Source organism: Mytilus trossulus, chromosome 4 (genome assembly GCF_036588685.1).
Source record: "Mytilus trossulus isolate FHL-02 chromosome 4, PNRI_Mtr1.1.1.hap1, whole genome shotgun sequence".
Lineage (NCBI taxonomy): Eukaryota > Metazoa > Mollusca > Bivalvia > Mytilida > Mytilidae > Mytilus > Mytilus trossulus.
The window spans coordinates 38,869,798-38,891,241 of NC_086376.1; the positions used below are offsets into that span (position 1 = coordinate 38,869,798).

At 30.2% G+C, this 21,444-nt stretch overlaps 1 protein-coding gene across 9 annotated transcripts; it reads left to right on the top strand.

Moving 5' to 3' along the window:
• The first annotated feature begins 1,619 nt into the window (after positions 1-1,619).
• LOC134715266 (tumor necrosis factor alpha-induced protein 8-like protein 1) lies at positions 1,620-21,401 on the top strand. 9 transcript variants are annotated; one of them, XM_063577334.1, is made up of 3 exons: positions 1,620-1,684; positions 14,749-14,828; positions 16,219-21,401. In XM_063577334.1, coding segments are annotated over exons 2-3 (570 nt in total). In that variant the 5' UTR covers positions 1,620-1,684; positions 14,749-14,827; the 3' UTR covers positions 16,788-21,401. The 9 variants fall into 9 exon arrangements, with proteins under 9 accessions (XP_063433404.1, XP_063433409.1, XP_063433405.1 ...); XM_063577339.1 differs by lacking the exon at positions 1,620-1,684 and adding an exon at positions 1,706-1,821 and having other exon boundaries at positions 14,752-14,828; XM_063577335.1 differs by lacking the exon at positions 1,620-1,684 and adding an exon at positions 10,186-10,406.
• The last annotated feature ends 43 nt before the right edge of the window (positions 21,402-21,444 follow it).

The following is a 21,444-nucleotide window of genomic DNA, read 5'->3' on the forward strand; positions in this document are numbered from 1 at the left end:
CATTAGATTCTTAATGTCCCTCTAACGCCAAGGACCATTAGATTCTTAATGTCCCTCTAACGCCAATGACCGTTAGATTCTTAATGTCCCTCTAACGCCAATGACCATTAGATTCTTAATGTCCCTCTAACGCCAAGGACCATTAGATTCTTAATGTCCCTCTAACGCCAATGACCATTAGATTCTTAATGTCCCTCTAACGCCAAGGACCATTAGATTCTTAATGTCCCTCTAACGCCAATGACCATTAGATTCTTAATGTCCCTCTAACGCCAATGACCATTAGATTCTTAATGTCCCTCTAACGCCAAGGACCATTAGATTCTTAATGTCCCTCTAACGCCAATGACCATTAGATTCTTAATGTCCCTCTAACGCCAAGGACCATTAGATTCTAAATCAACACAAGGCATCAATTTAAACATAAAAGATTAGAAACATAGTCTCTAAAGTATGTTCAACTTGCTATTGATTAGTTTTTAATGTCAGAAAGTGGATTCCACTCGAACCCACAACAGTGAACTAGTATATGTTATAACTTGGATTCGATTGGGGCCCTCAAACTTCTCGCCGAGGTTATGGCGTACACTAAAAAATAGCCTAGCTACGCCAACACATATTAGAATAGATATAGAAAGATGTGGTGTGAGTGTTTTTCTCTAATTATTTTTTTTTCTTCAAATTATTATAGGATTTTTATGAGGTCATGTTAAGTTCCAGGAAATTGCGAGAATGCAACATTTTTCACTATTAACATCAAATCTTCCAGGGGCCTTGAGGGGCCCCAAGACCCCTCGCAATATGACTTACCCTATCTACATGTGTTACATATGCACACAAGATGTAGATTCAAAGGAAGCTAGTAATGTGTAGTTCCTGTTTTGAGTGGCAATATTTACCTTGTGCTAGACTAAACAATTTCTAAAGGCAAAAAAATGGTTTTGTAACAATTGCAAATGTTAAATGGTGTGTCTATTTGAAATTCATAGCAAACAACTATTAATATTGTCTTTCATATCTGATTTTATATGATGTAGTTTTGCATAAAACTATTTTTATCACTGGCAGAATATTTCAACCATAGATTTTACACTGATTTAAATTTGAAAATTAACATTTTGTTATAAATATTTTAGAAAAAATATATTTAATAATGTTTTTACAAATGTGTTTTTATTCTATTAATTGATATTATAAAGTTATAAATTATTTATTTATGAAAATCTTTTATTTTTTTTATTGTATTGTATTTTTAAGGTTTGATATTGTGATAAAATGATTTTAAATTATTATTGAGCTTTTTAATTCTCTACTAATCACATCAATGGACAGTTTTATTTAGTGTCGGCTAAATAGCAAATTTGCTATTTTGCCGGTGCCGATCAAATAGCCACTGCCTTAAAAAAAAATATGGTGGGGGGGGGCATTTGTAAAAAAAAATATCCTGATTTTTTTTCTTTCTTTTTTCATTATCATTTAATTTCATGAATATGTATTTAAAAATATTTGACTCTGGAAGTTATGCATGATGATGCAGCGGGTTTTACTGTTTAAACGTGTGAAATCCTTGATCAATCATTATGTATCCCATTTGAAGCCTCATGCTATACACTTCCGCTAAATACTATAACTTCCGGTAACTGACGTCACTAGGCAAGAAATTCACAGGGTTTTAAACTACTTTGTAAGTTTGTACAAATACTAAATAAGTAAAATAAGTGAAGGCCATGAATGAAAAATGCAACATCGACTCACAAACGACTAATCTGTGATAATGAAATGGCATGTCAATCAGAACATCGTACACGGAAGCTTTCTGAAGTTAAGAAGATTTTTTTATATACTAGTACAATGTAGAATGATGTACAAGTACAAATTTTATATTCTACATGTATTACATGATGTAGCCTGTAGACCGAATTTTCTTTTTCTTTTTAGAGCAACTGTTATTTTACGGACATATATCACCGTATGGCTAAGCAGGCGTATTTTATGCATTATGTCACACCAAATAAAATGATTTACATGAAACTTTAATTTTCAGTTTAAAATACTGATCCAGATATCCAACCTGTTTGTAAATATGTAAATGTGTTAATTTTTGTTTTGTTTTTGCACAAAATTATTTTTGAATTATTGCACTCATTGGTTATTATTATAATTTTATTAAGTGACTGTTTGCGATGCGCCGACGTATAGTTATCAAAGTGATGATGGATCTTCGTAGGATGTACATGTAGATGTAGATCTCGCAATGTAGATGTAGAATTTGGTAAAAAGTTAAATGGCTAAAATGGAAATCATCTTTCATTTATTTGGTATTGTACTAGGCCAAATAATTTTGCTGTTTTTGAACAGCTTTTTAATTTTGATAATCTGATTTTTTTTAAAAACCTTCTTACAGCAAAATCAAAAATAGCCTTTTTAGACGGCATAATTATTTAGACTTGTATTTAATTTGACGTTTTGGTACCCTGAATCCATGAAAACAAATACTGTTAAAAATTCCAAAGCCCCTTGGACTTCTTCTTCTTCCAAATAGGGAGTAGAAGGAGTGTAAAACTTCCCAGACTTGTGCTTGTACAAGCCTTTTTCATAATATGGTCTTAAGCCATGAATACAGGTTAGGGATGACATCAAAAGTTCAATATACGATAAAACACTTAATTCACATATAGTTTTTTCACTGACCCCCAACACCCTTCTTAACTTAATTTGGGGAAAATTGAATTACCAATAGGGATATATGTAAAAATTGATGATATACAAAACTTGCAGAATTTTTTAAAAAGTTCCCTGTATAACAATATTGCATTATGATTATATATACATGGCAGACTTTTTTTTTAATAGAGATATATTTATAAGGCCCACCAAATCATTCGATAGAAGAAACAAATCACAAAAGCTTTACAATTGAGTTTCTGGAGTGGAAATAAATTAAATTGTACTTTGTGAAACAGTTCCAGATATATTTAAATGAAAACTCAACTTTCAATTATAGAAAATAAATGTCAAAATCCATTATATATATAGTGCAAATCTGAGCATGCTGTGAGCATCTTCCTCAAACTGTTGTTAAATTTTAGCCAGTTAATACTACTTTTAGGCATTTATACTGTATAATCTACATATATTCTTGGTATCAACCTTAAAAGAGGGACAAAAGATACTAGAGGGACAGTCAAAATCATAAATCAAAGCAATCTGACAACGCCATGGCTTAAAATGAAAAAGACAAACAGACAAACAATAGTCAACATGACACAACATAGAAAACTAAAGAATAAGCAACATGAACCCCACCAATAACTAGGGGTGATCTCAGGTGCTCCGGAAGGGTATTAAAGCAGATTCTGCACCACATGTGGCACTTGTAGTGTTGCTTATATCATAACAAATCCAGTAAAAAGTCTAATTCGGTAGGTCACATTCTTGAAAGAGGGGATTGTAGTTATTACGTAAGAAACATATTCGATATCATTTGAGAAACAGTAATTCAATAATGGTCAACCAACTTGTGTCGTAAAATTTATGAAGGGATGAATTCAACTTCACCATTTGGTAATTGGTTTAATAGCTTCCCTGTGAACAGCAACCCTCTATTCAAGAAATTCATGATAGGAAATGCAAGCATGAGATAATCAAATGGGCAATATATAGCCCGTATGCAGGTGCTACTGAAATTTTGCTACTTAGAAATGGAAAGTTCACAATTAGAAAACTGAAATCATCTCTTTTTTTGAAAAGTATTCTTTTCAACCAACCTTCATTGTCAATTTCTAGATGTAAGTCAAGATGTGAGGCCGACTTTACTGTATCTGTGTATCTTTTATCTCTAGTCGATACATAGTCACCAAATTTTGAATAATTTAGTGAAAGAACATCATCTATATAGCAGAAAGTAGAGTTAAAGGATATTGCTACCTTCTTATCTTTCTTCCTAAGAAGTTCCTGTATGAAGTCAGCCTCATAATAATAAAGAAACAAGTAGGCAAGAAGAGGGGCATAACAAATGTCTTTCCTAAATTCTATTCTCAAAAAGATGAGGAGTCCTTTCTGTAGCCAGTAATCATGGTATGATGGTAATAAATGATAAATAGACATTTAAACCATTTACTAGTCGGAGGTAACTGTTACATGTATTATTGACAAATTTTACTTGATCAGAAGTTGTGGCCTTTCAGTAATGAACAATAAATGTATTTAAAACCCAGTTTACTGTTATTTTGACAGCCTCTTATTCAGAATAAAAACATTGCAATGGATAAAGTTCAAACTTAAATAAGTACATGTCATAAAGTGTCTTGAAAATAATAATTCAACCTGTTAGAAGAAGAAAAAAGGATAGTTTCTTGTTATCTTGGTTTTAGGAGGATAATTTTCATGCAATTGCATACTGTATTAAGATTAAGTCATATTCCAGGTTTTAGCAATATCAACGTCATTTATATCAATATACATTCCATCTCTGGCCGACCTATTAAGCTCCTTAAGGGTTATAAAATATTTATGATTTCATCAATCAACACTGAAATTAGAGGATATTTAGCATGTTTAGATTGACTTATAGCAATAAAAGTATGAAAGGTTATTAATGAAATAAAAAATAGATAATTGGGTTTATTTGATTTATAAGAAGGTAAACTGAAAGTATTCACTAGTGTATGACAATTTATGATGTAGAGACATCATTTTTTGGTAGAGAACTTTTATGTGAGAATTGACAATACTATGCAAATTTAATTATCGTCATACAGACCAGCTTTAACTTTCCTAAAGTAGTATACTACATCATAAATTGTGCTGTTAATTAGATATACTTATAATTAACATGGATTAATTAAAAACAATAATCATTGGAAATTACAAATATTGGGACAAAAACTGTATTAGATTTGCTGCTATGTTCGATTTCCCCTAGTAGTCATGCGCGTAGCTACGTTTACGTCAAAACGCCCGGGCATACACTTGAATTTTGAAAATAAAACAAATAATCGACATAGAATAAGAAAAACTGGTCAAAAGCACACCAGCCTTGTGCTTCTTTTTTCAATGGATTGTAATTGTGAATAAAAAGGGACTAAATTTACTCAAATAGATAATTTAATATATTTGTTCGAATCTTTTGTAAAAGTCTGAATCTACTATGAATTCTACGTACTTTTAAAAAGCAATTCACTATCTGCTCAGATTCGATATGCTGTTTGTATTTTTGTCGAGCCTGTGATTTATGTCCCAAAAACGAGACAAAGCGGGGTCAATATTTAGGTTCCGAATGTGGATAAAGTCTTTTGAATGACTGAAATTTTACGAAAGATGGACAAAAACTGTTTATGATCAAAAGAGTATTCAGAGCAATGTAATTATGCACTTATATCTTTAATTTTCCCGCATTTTAAGGACAAAATGTATTTCTTTCAGCAATTAATAAGTGGTCGCCGTTTTGGCTTACATTTTGTTATTTTCTCAATTACATGCAGTTAACTACTTGTCGAACCTTCAACGAATTTTATGAAAATGCCAAATGTCTAAAGCTGAAATTTTGAAAGCATTTGTTTCCGTTCATTTTTCTGTTCTTTTCTGATAGACAGATAGCCGGACTCTTCTTTACGCAATCAATTGTTTCACATGCTCAATTTCTAAACGTTCATAGATTGTCGTGAAATATTCCAGATCAAGAAAAAAAATCTTCAAACGAAAATTTTAGATTTTTTTTTTAAATCCCTTTAAAGGAACGATAAATTGATTCACTTTTTGTGTCAAGAAATCCTAGGTGATTCTGATTTTTTTTTTATATTTCCCCTCTTAGATATTTCAGTTTTCGTGTTCATTAAAAGGGGCTTTTGTCGATTGTATACTCACTCACGGCACCTTTTAAACTTATTTAAAAGTGATATTGGTTTGGACGTTTTCTCTAAAACCAATGACCATTAGGCTACCTTCCAGGTTAATACGATGAATATAAAGTTAACATATTACAAAATTTAACCAAAACAAATAAACCATTTAGATTCAAAAGTATGTTGCTATCAATGATTTTTTACTAACAGGAATCATTACGGTATCTCATTCTCGATAGCTTTCGGGGGCTTCGTCCTTTTCGAACACACTACCAGCAGGTGCTTTATCATTGAGCGGTTGGCACCCCTCATGTCCCTTGCCAAGGGTCGGGCGTACACTTTAAAATAACCCAGCTACGCCACTGGTAGTAAGCCTGATAGTTGAAAATAATACCTTATTTGTCACCATGAAGTTCTGGTCAATCATGTTAATGTAAAATGATTCCTTTCAATGATTTAGAAGAGATATCTTTCAGCAATTTGATCTCATTATTTCAATTTGAGATGCAGGATATCAAATTAGTGACAACATGGTTTAAATGCATACATGTCTAGATAGCTTTAATTGTAGTGTTTACATCTTAATTCGTATATTGGACTATTTTAAATATCACTGGTATATATATAACATACCAATCTGCACATATGTTACTCAAATGTTTAAAACTTCAGGGCCATTTCCATTTGAATAATATTAATACATGTACATTTCCACCAAGGGCTATACATGTATTAGCATCAACTATTGTGCCTAGAAACATAACACCTGGCAGGATGTTTCCTCTCATGGATTGCAACCGTGATTATCTTTTCCTGGAACCTGTAACATTTTTGTTCTGAAAGCGTGACATTACAATCCTAGATTCTATCGGCAGTGGCTTCAATTTTTAGGTTCAGTCTATATGGTTAAAGTTTTTTTTCAGCATCAATAACTTTGTCTTATCTTAAATTCTTAAATGGTTTTTTTATAAAAGGGGGGAAGCTTTTATATGACCAAAAGATGGCATACAGAGCAAAATTTTGAAAATGTTTAATTGATGTCTGGCACAAATAGTTTACCTGATTCAAGTGAATGTGATCATGGGTAAATCTTACCTGGTAGACACTAAATTTACCTTGATTGTAATGAGAGGGGATTATAGCAGGTCTTGTTTAAAGAGTACTGTTACGTTGAATGACAGGATGGTCAAATCAAAATGCTTTATTTTTTCTGAATCGCATCCAAAGGTTGAAATGTCAAACCTACCTAGGATGTCCTTTTCATGCTTGGCCCAGTGATACAATGTGCGATAAATTTACATTTGTCTGGTAAATATGACTAATTTTGGAAGCCTTGCTAAGGCCCCTTCAAAACTGCATCTGTTTGTTCACCATCCCTTTAAGTTTACCATGAAATTGTAGTAAAACCAACTTAAAATTAAGTATACATGTTCATTATGATGTGAACCTTTTTTAAACTCAGTACCGGTATAAACATGTACATCAAATTATATTTTTGACCTGAATTTTGAGTTACACTGAACATGAGAATGTGTTGGTGTGAATGTGTGTTGCTGTTGTGGGATGGTGTTCTATGGACAAATACATGTACATGTATGCTTGTTTTGTTTGGTGCTTTATGCTGATGTTTTTTTGACATGCAGCAGACTAATTGCTACATGTACTTGAAATTTTGAATGTCTTATGCACATTGTAAATTGCTAGACTTGAAAATTTGAACAAGTAAATTCTTTTTAGTTTAAATTGGTGTGTGCTTTTAATTAGTAAATATTTGATTAGATAGAAACAATTATTATTGTTAATATATAGAATCTTCAAAACTAATAAATCATTGTGAAAAATAATCAAATATAGATTATACAAGAGGAGACCTTTCCATGGATTTTTTCCTCATTTATATTCCCATATTGATAATAAATGCAATTTCAGTTATTATTGAAATTGTGTTGATTTATCACTTTAATCAAAGAAACCTACATTTTTTTAGTCTAGAAATTGCATTTTATCATTTATAAATACACCATTGTGAGAGATGAATAAATTGAAACCTGAACAAATATTTTGAAATATTCATGATATAAGACTCATTCAGATGAAATACAGAGACCATAAGCACCCTGTTTATACATCTGTATGTAGGTAAACTATACATGCTAATGCTATAGTATAGTTTAGAAAATCATAAAAACATGTTAAATTTTACCTATGTAACAGATGCTTGAAGGGATATATGATAGGAAATGTTTATGCATTTTATGTGAATTTTATTATTAGGCAGTATGAATGTACCATTAATAAAAAGTTGAAGGAAACACTGAAGCTACAAATTATTTTAACATTGCTCATGTTGTTTGTACGAAGTTCATTGATCAATGAGGATTCCAAATTCTCTACTTTGGTTGAATTCTTCTAATTTTCCCAGGCCACATTTAAAAGAATGTCTGTTTCCTATCCCCGGGTCTACCCTTTGTAAACAGACCAGGAAGGCAGGTTCCTTTTTTTTTTTTTTTTTTTTAACTGGATGTGATTGTCATAGCATGGTCACATGAATGGTTTGACTTGTCCAGTCCAGGCCACTTATCAGTTGTTTGTGCTCAATTTGAGTGTATTTATTTAGATTATCAACCCTTCTGCTCTCAAGCACTTTCTAAAAACGGAAACAAATTATTTTCAGGAAAAAAATAATTTCGATTTTTTTGAAAAATATTTTTTTGACCCGGGGGCTTATTTTTGATCCAGGTGGGGGGAGAGGAAACAAACATATTTTTAATTTTGACCCATGTCTATTTGATATCTTAAATGAAAAAATATGACAACCTTTCTGCATAAGTTTTGACCATTGTTCAACCAAGCTGTATGTATGTGTTCATTATTTGGACAAATTACTGTAAATTCAGGAATTATTGCATGCCTTTATTATTGCGATTTAAATTTCTGCAATTTAGATTTCTTTGATACTGAATAAAATCTGGTATAATTTTTATAAAAAATATCGAAATACATGTTCAACTCATTGCGATTATACATGTTACCCTGAACCGTTTGTTGCCATTACAAAAACATCGCAATAATTTCTGAATTTTTAGTAGGTTGTTAGTTTTCTCTTTTGAATTGTTTTACATTGTCATTTTGGGGCCTTTTAAAGCTGACAATGTGTTAGTGGCTTGCTCATTTTTGAATGCTGAACTACAGTTGTTAATTTTTGTGTCATTTTGACGTTTGTGAAGAGTTGTCTCATTGGCAATCGTACCACATCTTCTATTTTTTTTGTCAAAGCCCAACAGACTTTCTACGTAAAACAGTAAAAAAGGTTTTTAAAGATCACAAATCATCTCAAACCTTTTGACTTTCACTCCAGTCATGCTTCAGTGATTCTCTAAATACATGTAACCAAATTTTCCTGTGCACTCTGGACTCCTTCTTATTTGTTTGTCTTGTAGGTTTCATCTGACCATGACCTTAATTTTATGGGGCATTGGTAATTTGATCAAAATGGCATAGCTGCATAGTAAAACTTTCATCCTAACAAAATTCAAAATAGAATTCAAAATGGTCATAAAAATAGGTTTGACATTTTAGGGTGTGCAAATTGGCAAACTATTTCTGGAAATTTCTGAAATAGATGTGATAAATGCTTTCCTCTTTTAGATTGCCAATGTCCTTTTGACATTTATTTGGAGATGTGCATGTTCTAAAATAGCTAAAGTATTGAGCTACATGTAGTTGTTGTTGCAGAATTTGTGTGGAATTATATGGCTTATTTACCGAGCCAATATATTTCTTAGATAAATATATATTGAACACCAAATGGCTAGATGTCACCCACTGTCATTTCATCTTTGCTAGTCTAAGGTTACAATTCAGGTTTGGAGTGAAGCTCCTCGAAGATTGAAGTATCCCTTTGAATTTATTTTTTTCTTCTATCAGCTCAAATTTAATATAAAAGATTAGTTGTACAAGGTTTCCTTGCCTATCTACAACATGTACAATATGTATGACCTAAATTTGCCTTACGGTTTTATCTAAACTTACAAATGTATGGTCAAAACATGGTGACAAAATACCAGATATCCTTTTTATATACTCTTGAGTTAGAAAATTGCTTAAAAAAAGGAATTCACACTCAAGCTATCAACAACTCTGATTTATAAAGAAGGAAACCCTAAACACTATATACTTTTTTATTGGCTAAACTTTGTAAAAAATCCATTTAAACAAAAATTAAGTATTTATAAAACTAGCAAATGTTTAATAAATGCTGTGTTTTTTCAGTTGTTGAGTATATATAAACTATACAAATGTTTAAGATATATATTCTTGTTTACAATAAGTAGAAACAGACAAGACTATTGGTGTCACAGTTAATTCCTCTTGTAAAGACCTGGTATATTTCTGTAGTATTAAATACATAGAACGCTCATTAAGATGTTCACATGTTCAAAGAGGAAAATCTACTTAAAAGCATTTTGTTATATTTAAGCTAATCAGTTTCACATGGATAATAAGAAGGAAATATACAACGGATTTAAATTGTAATAGGGATAAGCGTTAAAAGTAAAACAGGTTTGTTTACTATTACATATATATATTCTTTTATACTTATTTATTTTTACAAATTTTTTGGAAACATTTTACCGGTATAAATTTAAGTAATGCAAATTGACTAGAAATGAAACTTAGGTAACATGGGTAAGTAAATGCATTTAATATCAAATGAAATGAAATGAGAATTATCATCAAATATATGAAGTAAGATCAAAATAACTTGCAGGTTAAGTAAATATTTTCTGTGTTTGAAAAATAACTGAATGCTTGAAAATGCTTAAGTATATTCCATTGTTTGCAAAGATAAGAAATTCTTCATTGAGTATTTTTGCTGACTTTGCATTTTACAGTATCTACATCTACATCGTGCTTTTATGTTTTTGCAAGCAGAGTGAGATACAGTTATTATGATGTATATATGTTAAAAGTAAAAACTTTTTTTTTTCAAATTATGAAATAAAGAAATCTCAAATATTTGACTTTTTAAAAGTTTAAAATATTTAAATTCTTCCTTGACTGCTTCCTTGTCTGTTTATCTTTAATATTTTATTTGTGATTTTAATCACTACCAAAAAGATTATATCGTAAAAAACAGAATGTCAAGTAGGTTTTGTTTTCAGCAAACAAACAAAAAATGTATAACTACAAGGTTGATAAGATAGAAATCACTCTTCCTGGTGATGAGTGAATCACTTTACCTCTGGTGATTGAGTGACAGTATTATAATAGTCATGTATTACTCTGTCATGTTTTACTTATTGAATAGACATAAAGAGATTTCTGAGTGAGTTACTCACAAATCATCAGAATTCACTGAAAAGAGTGATTTTTAACAGAATATCCTTCAGTATAGAAATAAAAAGATGTGGTATGAATGCCAATGGCAATGAGACAACTATACACTAGAGACCGATGGCACAGAAATAAAAAAACTCAAGGTAACAGTACAACTGTCAACAAGATGCAAAACCTATCCCCATAGTGAGCTTTAAAATGCCCAAAATGAATGCTCTATATTTGATACTTCTTGTGGTCTTGTGTGAGGTTGTGGGTTTGATTGCAGACCATTTTAAACTTAAACATATAAAAGTTGGTATTTGCCTCTTCTTTGCTAAGCATGTGGCATTTTGAGCAAAGGCAAGCTCTGGGTGAAACCAATGTGTACAAAATAGGTTGACATGTTTTCCTGCGAACTATTGAACTTGTAAACCTGCACTTTAAAAATCTGGCTCAATGTATCAGTCTTGTACAGAATAAGACTTATATTCATATCATATAAACATGTTCTTATCCTGAACCTCCATTGAATTTGAACTTGCCATTGCACTCTATCATCAATCACATGTACTTGGTACATTAAACTACCAATGATAAGTTGAGATTATTTCTTTTCATGAATCATCTCTTTCTTCGTATTTTTTTTAAAATTGAAAGTAGGAAATGTGTTACAGCATGATACAATAAGCATAAATCTGTCCAACATTTCACATGACCTTCAGTACTAGTAGGTAATACAAATTTCTGTATGTATCAGATGACTATCAACTATTAAGTACTTATGAAATTATATGTAACATTTTAAGTGGGTAATTTTCAAGGATGAGAATATGTATATGAATACAAGTCCTTTTTTGTACTTAACTCACATGGTTATCCAAAATTTTAACATGCTAGCTTACTAGGTAATGGTCTGCTGCAAGATACTATTTAAGGTCACATTCTGACTATGAGCAAGCCTATATCATCGATTCATGGTCTTACTCCAAAAGGCATGAAAAGCAAAATGCACAGCAGAGTAATGGGAAATATGATTTTTGTCTTGTCTGCAGAAAAGCTAAGATCAATCATCATTTTAAAGCTTTTGCAGCGGCAGATCCAGAAATTTTCAAAAATGGGGCCCACTATATATATAACTGGGTAAGAGGGGGCCCACTTCAGTCAAGTTTCAGTGATTCCCTATATAATCAACCAAATTTTTCCCAGAAAGGCTCCCCCTGCCCCCTCCCCCAACTCATTAACCCCCCTCATTAATCTGTGTTTTGACCAATTTAGTTCTTGTAGTAAAATATGACCTTCATACTTGACATTAAAAAAACACTGATGTTGAGTGTAGTGATTGTTCTGATGTCCAACTTACAGTTTGAGCCAAGTTTTTTTTATAATTATACTGTCTTGTAATATCTTAAGCTTCAGATTACAATGCATATCAATATTTCATAATGATATGAAACCTAAGTTATTGCACAAATAGACCTGAGACTTGCTCTATCTCCCTTTTGCATGGTATAATTTGGCAGAAATTATGTGTCTGATGGTTTTTTTTTTCTTTTAAAGGATATGATCATTATGGTTTGGCACTCTGTTTTAAAGCACCTTTAACAAATTTGGTCAATCCAGTTCTAACTTAAATGTTGATCGACTGTGAAATTTTGAAGAAAGAGAAAAGATGTTGAAGGCTTGATATTGCCAACAAATTTATCCCTCAACAGTTTTCTTAAATTGAATTATTAGCAAGCCTTATTTAACCTATAGATATAGTAGCATAATGCAACAAAAGTCTTCTATATTTGGTTCGATTGTAAAGATTGTCACCTCAAGGCAAATGTAGAACATGTCAAATATATGTGTATTTTACTGCTTGAATTCCTGTGATTAAATTAACACACATGTATAATGAAGCATGTCTCTGACTGACTGTATAGGAGACATTTATTGTACATGTAAATGTCAATGGTTTGAAACTTCCTGACCAACAAATCTCACTCATGTAAGTGTTCATTGAATGAATGGGGTACCAGAAGGGGGTGCTTTTCTCGAGGAGATGTCCAAATTTTGGATGAAATCTTAAGTGATCAAAAACAATCATATCTTAATTTCCAGTTTCATATTTGTTTAATTAGTAATCTTCTAGATGGTATAATGTTTAGTTAAAACTAAAATAATTATTTCCTTGTAGAAAGAAATTTCCCCATGTTTATAAATTGGTCCTTGTAATTACACAGGAGTATGTGACCTTTGGTTCAGTAGTTAGAAGTTTAAATGATGGATTTAATCTAACTAAGGTATTTTTTGTATCTGATAACCTCCATGCATATTTAATATAGAAGACTTAAAAGATTGTATATTCAAAGATATAAATCTTAAGGTGTGATTTTGTGGTATTGTAAGAATTTTGTCAACAGATGGATTGATGGGTGGTTTATTTCCTGTCAATAGTTTTAAAGTGTAATGTATTTCTATGAAGGTAATCTTTTTTTAGAGTATAAACTGTTCTAATTTGTATTCATAACTATTTTTTTATTAAACAGAAATAGCTAATGAATTTATTTAAAATCTAACTGCTTGAAGGAATAAGTATTCATAGATGTATGTCAATGTATGTATATATTTTTAATATATTTGTATAGTCTATAACCAATTTGAAAGCATCCTCCTCAAAAAGTCTGATATTTCCATGTTTCCCCCCATTCTTGTTTAAGTTTGTGGATGTTACAAAAATTTATGTATTGTTTATTCCAATCTTGTCATGTTTTTGACCATGAAACATAAATTGAGTTTGAGATAATTGCAGTGTACACATTCATTGTTATGTTGCTATGCCTTTTCTTTATCTAACATGTATTTCTGTTACAGTTTAACCGAGTATTTTAAAACTGTTATACTATGTAGTTAATCATGAAATATAGTCTCAGATGATTTAAACTAGGTTTTTTTCAGCAGTCACTATAGCTAAACTTATCCAGAATACGATTGAAATATTTGCCACTGGATATAAAATGCATTTAATCATAATCATAGATGAAATAGTGTTTGGAACATGTAATGTAAGACAAATTTGAGTCTCTTTTCATCTTTTTAAAGCAGCTTCCACTGCTATATTTATTTTGACAATTTGGAAATCACTGCTTTTCTGTTTGAAAAATGAATTGGTTTATTTTAGGTGTTCATTCTGTAAAAATGAAAAAAAGAGGACCCTTCTATTTTTTTTTTTTAAATTGAACGATTTGATTTGTATATAACTACAGGTTGCAAGTAACTAAGGTTTTTTTTCACACCGTACACAATTTTTTCTCAAATAGAAATATTAGGAAATTGATAGTTAAATTTTGATTAAGTGTGTAAAGATGATATGTTGTCACATTTTTATCATACAATAATCTAATATCGTGCTTCAATACCTGGCCTTCATGTGTACATAGAGCCACCAGCATTATATGGACAAACAATTGATTTCCTCAGTGATGTGTATTCAGACTGTCATTAAGTGCTAATTGTTGTAATTATGGATAGTTTTCACTTTTTTCCAGCTAACTAGAAGTGATTTTTTGTTTGCTAATTAGGTATTTTTATTTTATTTCAGCAGGAAGCCAGTGAAATATATAGAGATATGAAACAGTGAACTTATTTGAAGCAGCTGGTAGAGAACATTTATTAAAAAAAGTAAGTACATTGTACAGACTATGTCTAACAGTTTGGGAACAATCTACCAGAGAGATCCCTAAATGAGTAATAATCCCTGGAATGTGGGATATTATCAAAGTACAAAATGTGTATTTGAAAAGGAATGATTGTAGGAAAGATTCGAGGAATTCCTTGAAATGTGACAAATTCATAGAAAAGAGGAGAATTTTACTATAAGATAACAGCTTTAGTTTTAGTTTCAGAAATAAGTAATTTTCATGGAAATTTGCCCATTTGGAGAAGTTTTAGACTTGTTCAAACTGCATTTTTTTTAAGTTAAATTAGTCATCCTTTTAATTTGGTACATTTATTTGATTGAAAGAAAAAAAAGATAATTTGAAAAAGAAAAACAAAATGCCTGAAAAATTATTTTCATTTACTGCAAATGTTGGTAAGGAATAATTTCTCATTTGAACTGTATTGAATGACATCATCATCTATGTACGTGCTAGTCATTATATACAAATGTAACAGTCACATCTGACAGTTCTTTGATTGCAGTCTGTAGATTAAGAAAATTTCTGGCATTATTTCGGTACATTTTCAATATTTTTATATTTTGCATTTGTTTCTAACACCATGATCTCTGGTTTCATATGTATTTGGTGTATGAATAAATACAAATGCTTGAAAGTTACATTGTATTGCCCAAAATGATAAGATAAAAGAGAAATGTTTTATCAACCATAATTACCTTGTCTGGTACACACTGGGTCATTGTAATTGACATACTTTAAAAAAAAATTGTACATTCCATAAAGAATTAAAACAAAACTTTATAAGTTTCATGCATCAGAAGCGCTTTTCTGGATTAACTCCCATCGTGAACACTCGAAAGCCAAATATTTGAGAGCCAAGGATGTATAAGAACTGAAAAGTTGAAGAGCTCAACTATAGGGCTAAAAAGTGCCCTAAAAGCCATGTCCATCTTGGTTTAACTTTGCCTGGGCAAGTTTCTTATTTTTTGTTATTTCAAAAGTGAAAATTTTAGAAAGGTTTGTTTTTTGAATCATGCTAGTACCGAAGTACTGACAACTGAGCTAATGATACCCTCTTGGACTGATAGTCCAACAGCAGTGGTATGGACCAAGTGATGTAAAAAAAATAAGTATTGTATGATACATTTAATCACCAGCACTCACCTTGTTTTAAAGTGATTCAATTAAACAATTTAACTGTATCATTATGGAGAAGATGGAACTAAGTTGAAAAAATTGTGTCTAATCCATTTGTTTTGTACAATAAAATATGTTTGAACTAACTATACCACCTTGTGTATAGTGCAGAAAAACAATACTAAAAAAAATCATTTTAAATTACAAAGGCAGACATGTACTGACTTTTATATATGTTAATGCATATTTTTCAGTGGCTGAACCAGGAGCAGGTTTTGATTCCAAAGGACTAGGGCTCAGTCTACAAAAAAAGCTTCTTGGAAAAATGTCCAACAAGAAAATTGCCAAACACTTTATTGACGATACAACAAGTGAAGTCTTAGACAAAGCTTTTCTTATTATTAAAGACTTCAAAAACAAGGAAGAAGCCAAGAAGATCATGAAATATATCATTAAAACAGTTATAAAAGTTGGTATTTTATACAGGAATGATCAATTCAATGCTGAGGAGTTAAAAACAGTGGAAACATTTAAATCTAAGTTTCATTCCCTATCTATGACTATGGTAAGCTTCCATGAAGTTGACTTTACATACGATAAAGCTTTCCTGAAAACCAGTTTAGAGGAATGTAGACAGTTGCTACAGACTGTGATCAGTAGACATCTAACGGACAAATCGAAAGTACGCGCTGACACAGTATTCAACTTCTTCAACTGTGAGGAACTTATGGATCAGATCTTCGATTCTAGTGGGAAATATAGGGATCATATGGATGTTGTTGTACGGAACATGCATAAAATGATGGATGACGGAAATCTTTGATGATCTGAAATAGTTATTTATAGATCTTATGCAATAACATTTTTTGTATGCAATATATATGTAAAGGAGGTACACTGTATTATATTCATAACATTCCAACCTTAATTTTAAGATTGGAAGTATATCGTATAACCCATTCCTTGATCCTTATATATAGCAATATTTCAAAATTATTACAGCATCAATTAGCTTTGCTTTTTTTTCATCAAAAAATTTTGTATCAAAGTTGATTCAGCCCTTAAAGACAGATTTATATAGGGATATCTAGTTTTGGAAAGAAAAAAGTATTATTAAAATTAATAAAAAAATAATCAAGTATTTAGATTTGTACAAGATAAAGAACAAACAATGGTCATTAAGTGTTGAAGAACTTTTGAATCTTTCAGCCTTATAATTGAAGCATTCGGCCATTACAATTACTATTTGAATTGGTATGAAGCATTTTGCTCTCCAATCAATTGTTTATGATATCATGTTTACAGCTGTTTGCACAATGAAGCTAAAATGTGCCTTAATTATATCAAAGAGTGCCCTTTTAATTGTGATTTCCATTTTTGGAAAACCATGTTAGATTCATTATAGATTATCAACATCACTTACCATGATAGAAATATTGAAATGGTCATTCTTCTATGAAAGATGATCAGTGTTTACTGTAAATTCAAAAGGTACTGTGATTTTTATAGAATGGATAAAAATAAGAGATTTATTATGGGATTCCTTGAAAATCTGCATAGAGATGTATAAAATATCAGATAGAAAGTTCTTATTATTGTGATCCTAATCCAGTCGCATTTTTTGACCGATAAGGATTTTAAATGCAGAAGCATAGAAGATGTTTTAAGAATAAAATTATAGTAGATGGTGTATAGATACATCTTTGGATATGCTTTATGAAAAAATGCAATTGTATGCAGCATTTCTTAAGATTGACTGGTCATGTCTGTTGATTATCTGTACAGTTCTTATAATTACAGATGTAAAAAGCAGTTAATGACTTCCACATTTTTTTTCATTGTCCATTTTACAATACATTCAATCAACATGGGAAAACATGATTTTATAGGGACACTTTATATTGAAAACTGGCAGATTAATGTATCGTCATCATGGTCATAGGTGGTTAATTGTATGAAGTTTCATGAAGAAACACCTGTGCTGAAAAAATTTAATGTTTAGCTTTTTAAAGCATTAATCAACACCATCAACTGTGATCAAGTATTACCTTTCAAAAAAGCTGTCTAACTCGAAATCATGTCTTCTAGAAACTTTTTTTTTTCTAAATAAAATTTTATTACTTATGAAGTTTTCAAGAACAACAATTATATATTTTTTACTATTTAAAAAATTTTATATATTTTTTGTAAACACTTGTTAAATATTAAATAGGAATAGATTTTTTTACGAGACAAACCACTGCCAAATATTTTATTGTATTTTCTTTCTTACTGTTATTGCAAACAAAATTGTAGGTTCACTAGAAATTAAAGAGAAAAAATATAGAATTTGTTTTGTTTTCTAAAATAATTTTGGATAGTTTTCCCCATAATTCATGTATTTTTCTAACAATCTTTTGGTAATATTTCTATGAAATGGTTGATATTGTTTAGGGTAGAGACAAGTTCTCCAATTTTTGTTATTAATTTATTCAGTAAGCTTTTAAATGCTCACAGAATGAACTAAAAAAGTTAATTATTGAATTTACCTTAGGTAAATGTGGTTATGATGAAACTTCCATTAATGAAACAAAACAATATTATTGGCTTTATGAATTGCATGCACACTTATATTTTGCATGTATGGTAGACGATTGTAAATATAGAACAAACATATATACAATAGTATGAACTAAAATGGGAACCTGTATTAAATCAAATGTAGTTTTGAAGCTGTATTTCTGTGTTTAAAGGTAGAATGGGCACCATTGGAGTATATATCTTGGAAATAACTGCATTGTATTGAAGCTCGAAAACCTAACATTGGTTTTTGGACAGTGCTCAGTAAATGGATATTTGTGTCAGTAAAACAAAGTAGGCCAAGCTAAACATGTATAACATTTATCAAACACCAGACTTGTTGGCCAAATATATGCTTCAGAACAAAATACAGTTTGATGAAAATGTAAATTTCAGATGCTTTGTCTGCTTATTTGGTCATCTCATACCATTGAGTTTCTGTTTTCAAAATGGCAGCTCCTCAAAGTTATTGGTACATTTGTAGACCATTTAATCTAATCCCCTCAAAATTGGCCAAGTAAAATCATGATTAAAAAATAATTGCATTGTACATGATTTGTTTGATTTTTTAAATGTAGTTTATCAATCTATTTCCAACCCTTAGACTATTAAAGTAAATGTTACAGGGTTGTTTTCAAGCTGCAGAATATGAAAAATTGTCTTATTTTGGCCAAAACATAATTAAGTGACCAGAAGGGGAACAAAAATAAAATTTGGAATTAAAAAATTAGGCAATTGCTTTAAAAAAAAAATTGAAGGGAAAATTGTGCCTTCTTACATGTTTATTGTTATATAACAAAGTAAGTAGATTAACATTACAGACAATTATGAAAATAAGATAAATATGAGTTATCTCCCCTTATAAATCAAATTGTAAAGAATTTTTATAAATCAAAATTTCTGTATTCAAAACAACATATTTTGTACTTAAAAACTATATTTTTGTTAGCAATAAAATTTATACTATATAAATGTTTACTAATTTCGGTAAATTTCGTACAAATCGTATGAGGTGCAAGATGGTGATGGGAATTCACCACTTTTGAAATTTGAAATAAAGATTTTTGCTGTGTATTTTAAGATATTAATTGCTCCGAATTAAAAAATGAGCTTCCTGATATGCTATTTTTAGCTGAGAGTAGGTATTTAGTAGTGAATATGAAATGTATAGCTTTTTATAAATGCCCAATTCCCTTCATCAATATGACAGTGCTATCAATTATTAGCTTTTTATCAATTCATTCTTTACTAATAGTGTGCTGTGTAACATTTTGTATGATTGTGATACATGTGTTTGTTATTGTTATCCCAGTCAGAGATTGTTCTTTGTTTTCTTTTTCTTTCATGCTACAATAAAATAATAAGCTTTTTATGAGTGTGAAGTTCAGCAACTAACAATCAATCAATTGTAAAAAAAATTGTCATATAGTTTTATTTTTTTCTTCTGATTGCCTTCTTTTTAGAAAATTCAAGATAGGCTTAATAGAATATGTTAAAAAAAGTCTTTTTTTGTTCATTAATCATGTAAATTTATTTATTAAAATATCATTACAAAATTGTTAAAATTTCTAAAACATTTGCTATTATATTTATTTTTAAGTTCAGTTGACAGTGGTAGGGAGCAGGACAAAGGGGTTGTCTTTCCCAGTGGTCCCTTTTTTGTGGCAAACTAGAAGTGTGTCTGCTTAGTTACTTATTCATGTTTATTAGTGTTTCTCAGATATCCAGTATCCTTTATTGCCAAAAGTATACAAAATGTAAGACCTCAAAAGAATTAAACACACATCTAAAGATGATTAATTTATTGTAGTTTCATGGCTTGTTACTTATTTCTTTTTCTGGTGCTATTTTCTGATGCCAAAATACATATGTATAAAAGTTTTTATAGGCTCTTTGTGATAAAATCAAAATGTTAAAATGTTATTTATATATAGTGCTTTCTCTCCTTTTGTTTATATATTACTTCGTTTGTATACTTATACTTCAGTACTTGATCAAACAGGTTTGACACATGTTAAGTCTGTAGTATGTAATTTTACTTACCTTTATATACAAATGATTATAAGAATTTATTTATCTATAAGTGCATGTTCTTCTGCATGTTATTTTTTTTAAGTGTAATTTTGCAAATGTTCATCGATTTTTTTTTGTACTTGTATAATGGTGAATTTAGGTGTAGCTTTTTTTGATAATGTTCATTAAATATTTTTTGAAGTGGTAAAAAAATGGTTTAGTTGTTGGTATTAGTAGGTTTTGATATCAGCTGTCTTTAAACAACTGAAAGGTGTACTCATTTACTGTAGAGCTAATTTAAAGATTTTTATTCACAATTGATATTCTCTTCACCTTTAAGCAATGTATCTTGTATTCACGTGAGAAATTATTTATAGATTTCAACTTTTAAGGTTTGCACCATATTATAATAATATAATACATTCTGTATGTATAAAATACTAGTTATATATGGACCTCAATAAGCCTTATAAGGCATATTATCTATGAAATAATGGTTTGGTGTTCAGACAAGTTTCACATTATTTCATGTAACCATAGTTACTCCGAACATGAATGCTTAAGTTCCACTGTTGCAGTTCTCAAATTTGTTATCTTAAAAATATTTATGATTATGTTTAAAGATTTCTAGTCGACTGAAAGGATCTGTGTTAGATAAGGGCATAATATTTATCCTCATACTAAAACTTATAAATACTTTAAGAAAAAAATCTGTTAGAAAAATTGTTTTTTGTTCTTTTTTTGTTCTTTATTATTAGTTGTTTCTAACGTACTGAATTTAAAAGATGAAATTTTAAGATTTTAATATTCTTGAAATTAATATCCTTCAACACATATTTGAAAAGAAATTTTACCAAATTAAGGTCATAGAAAATTTAGATTAATCAGAATTTAGAATTAGAAAATTA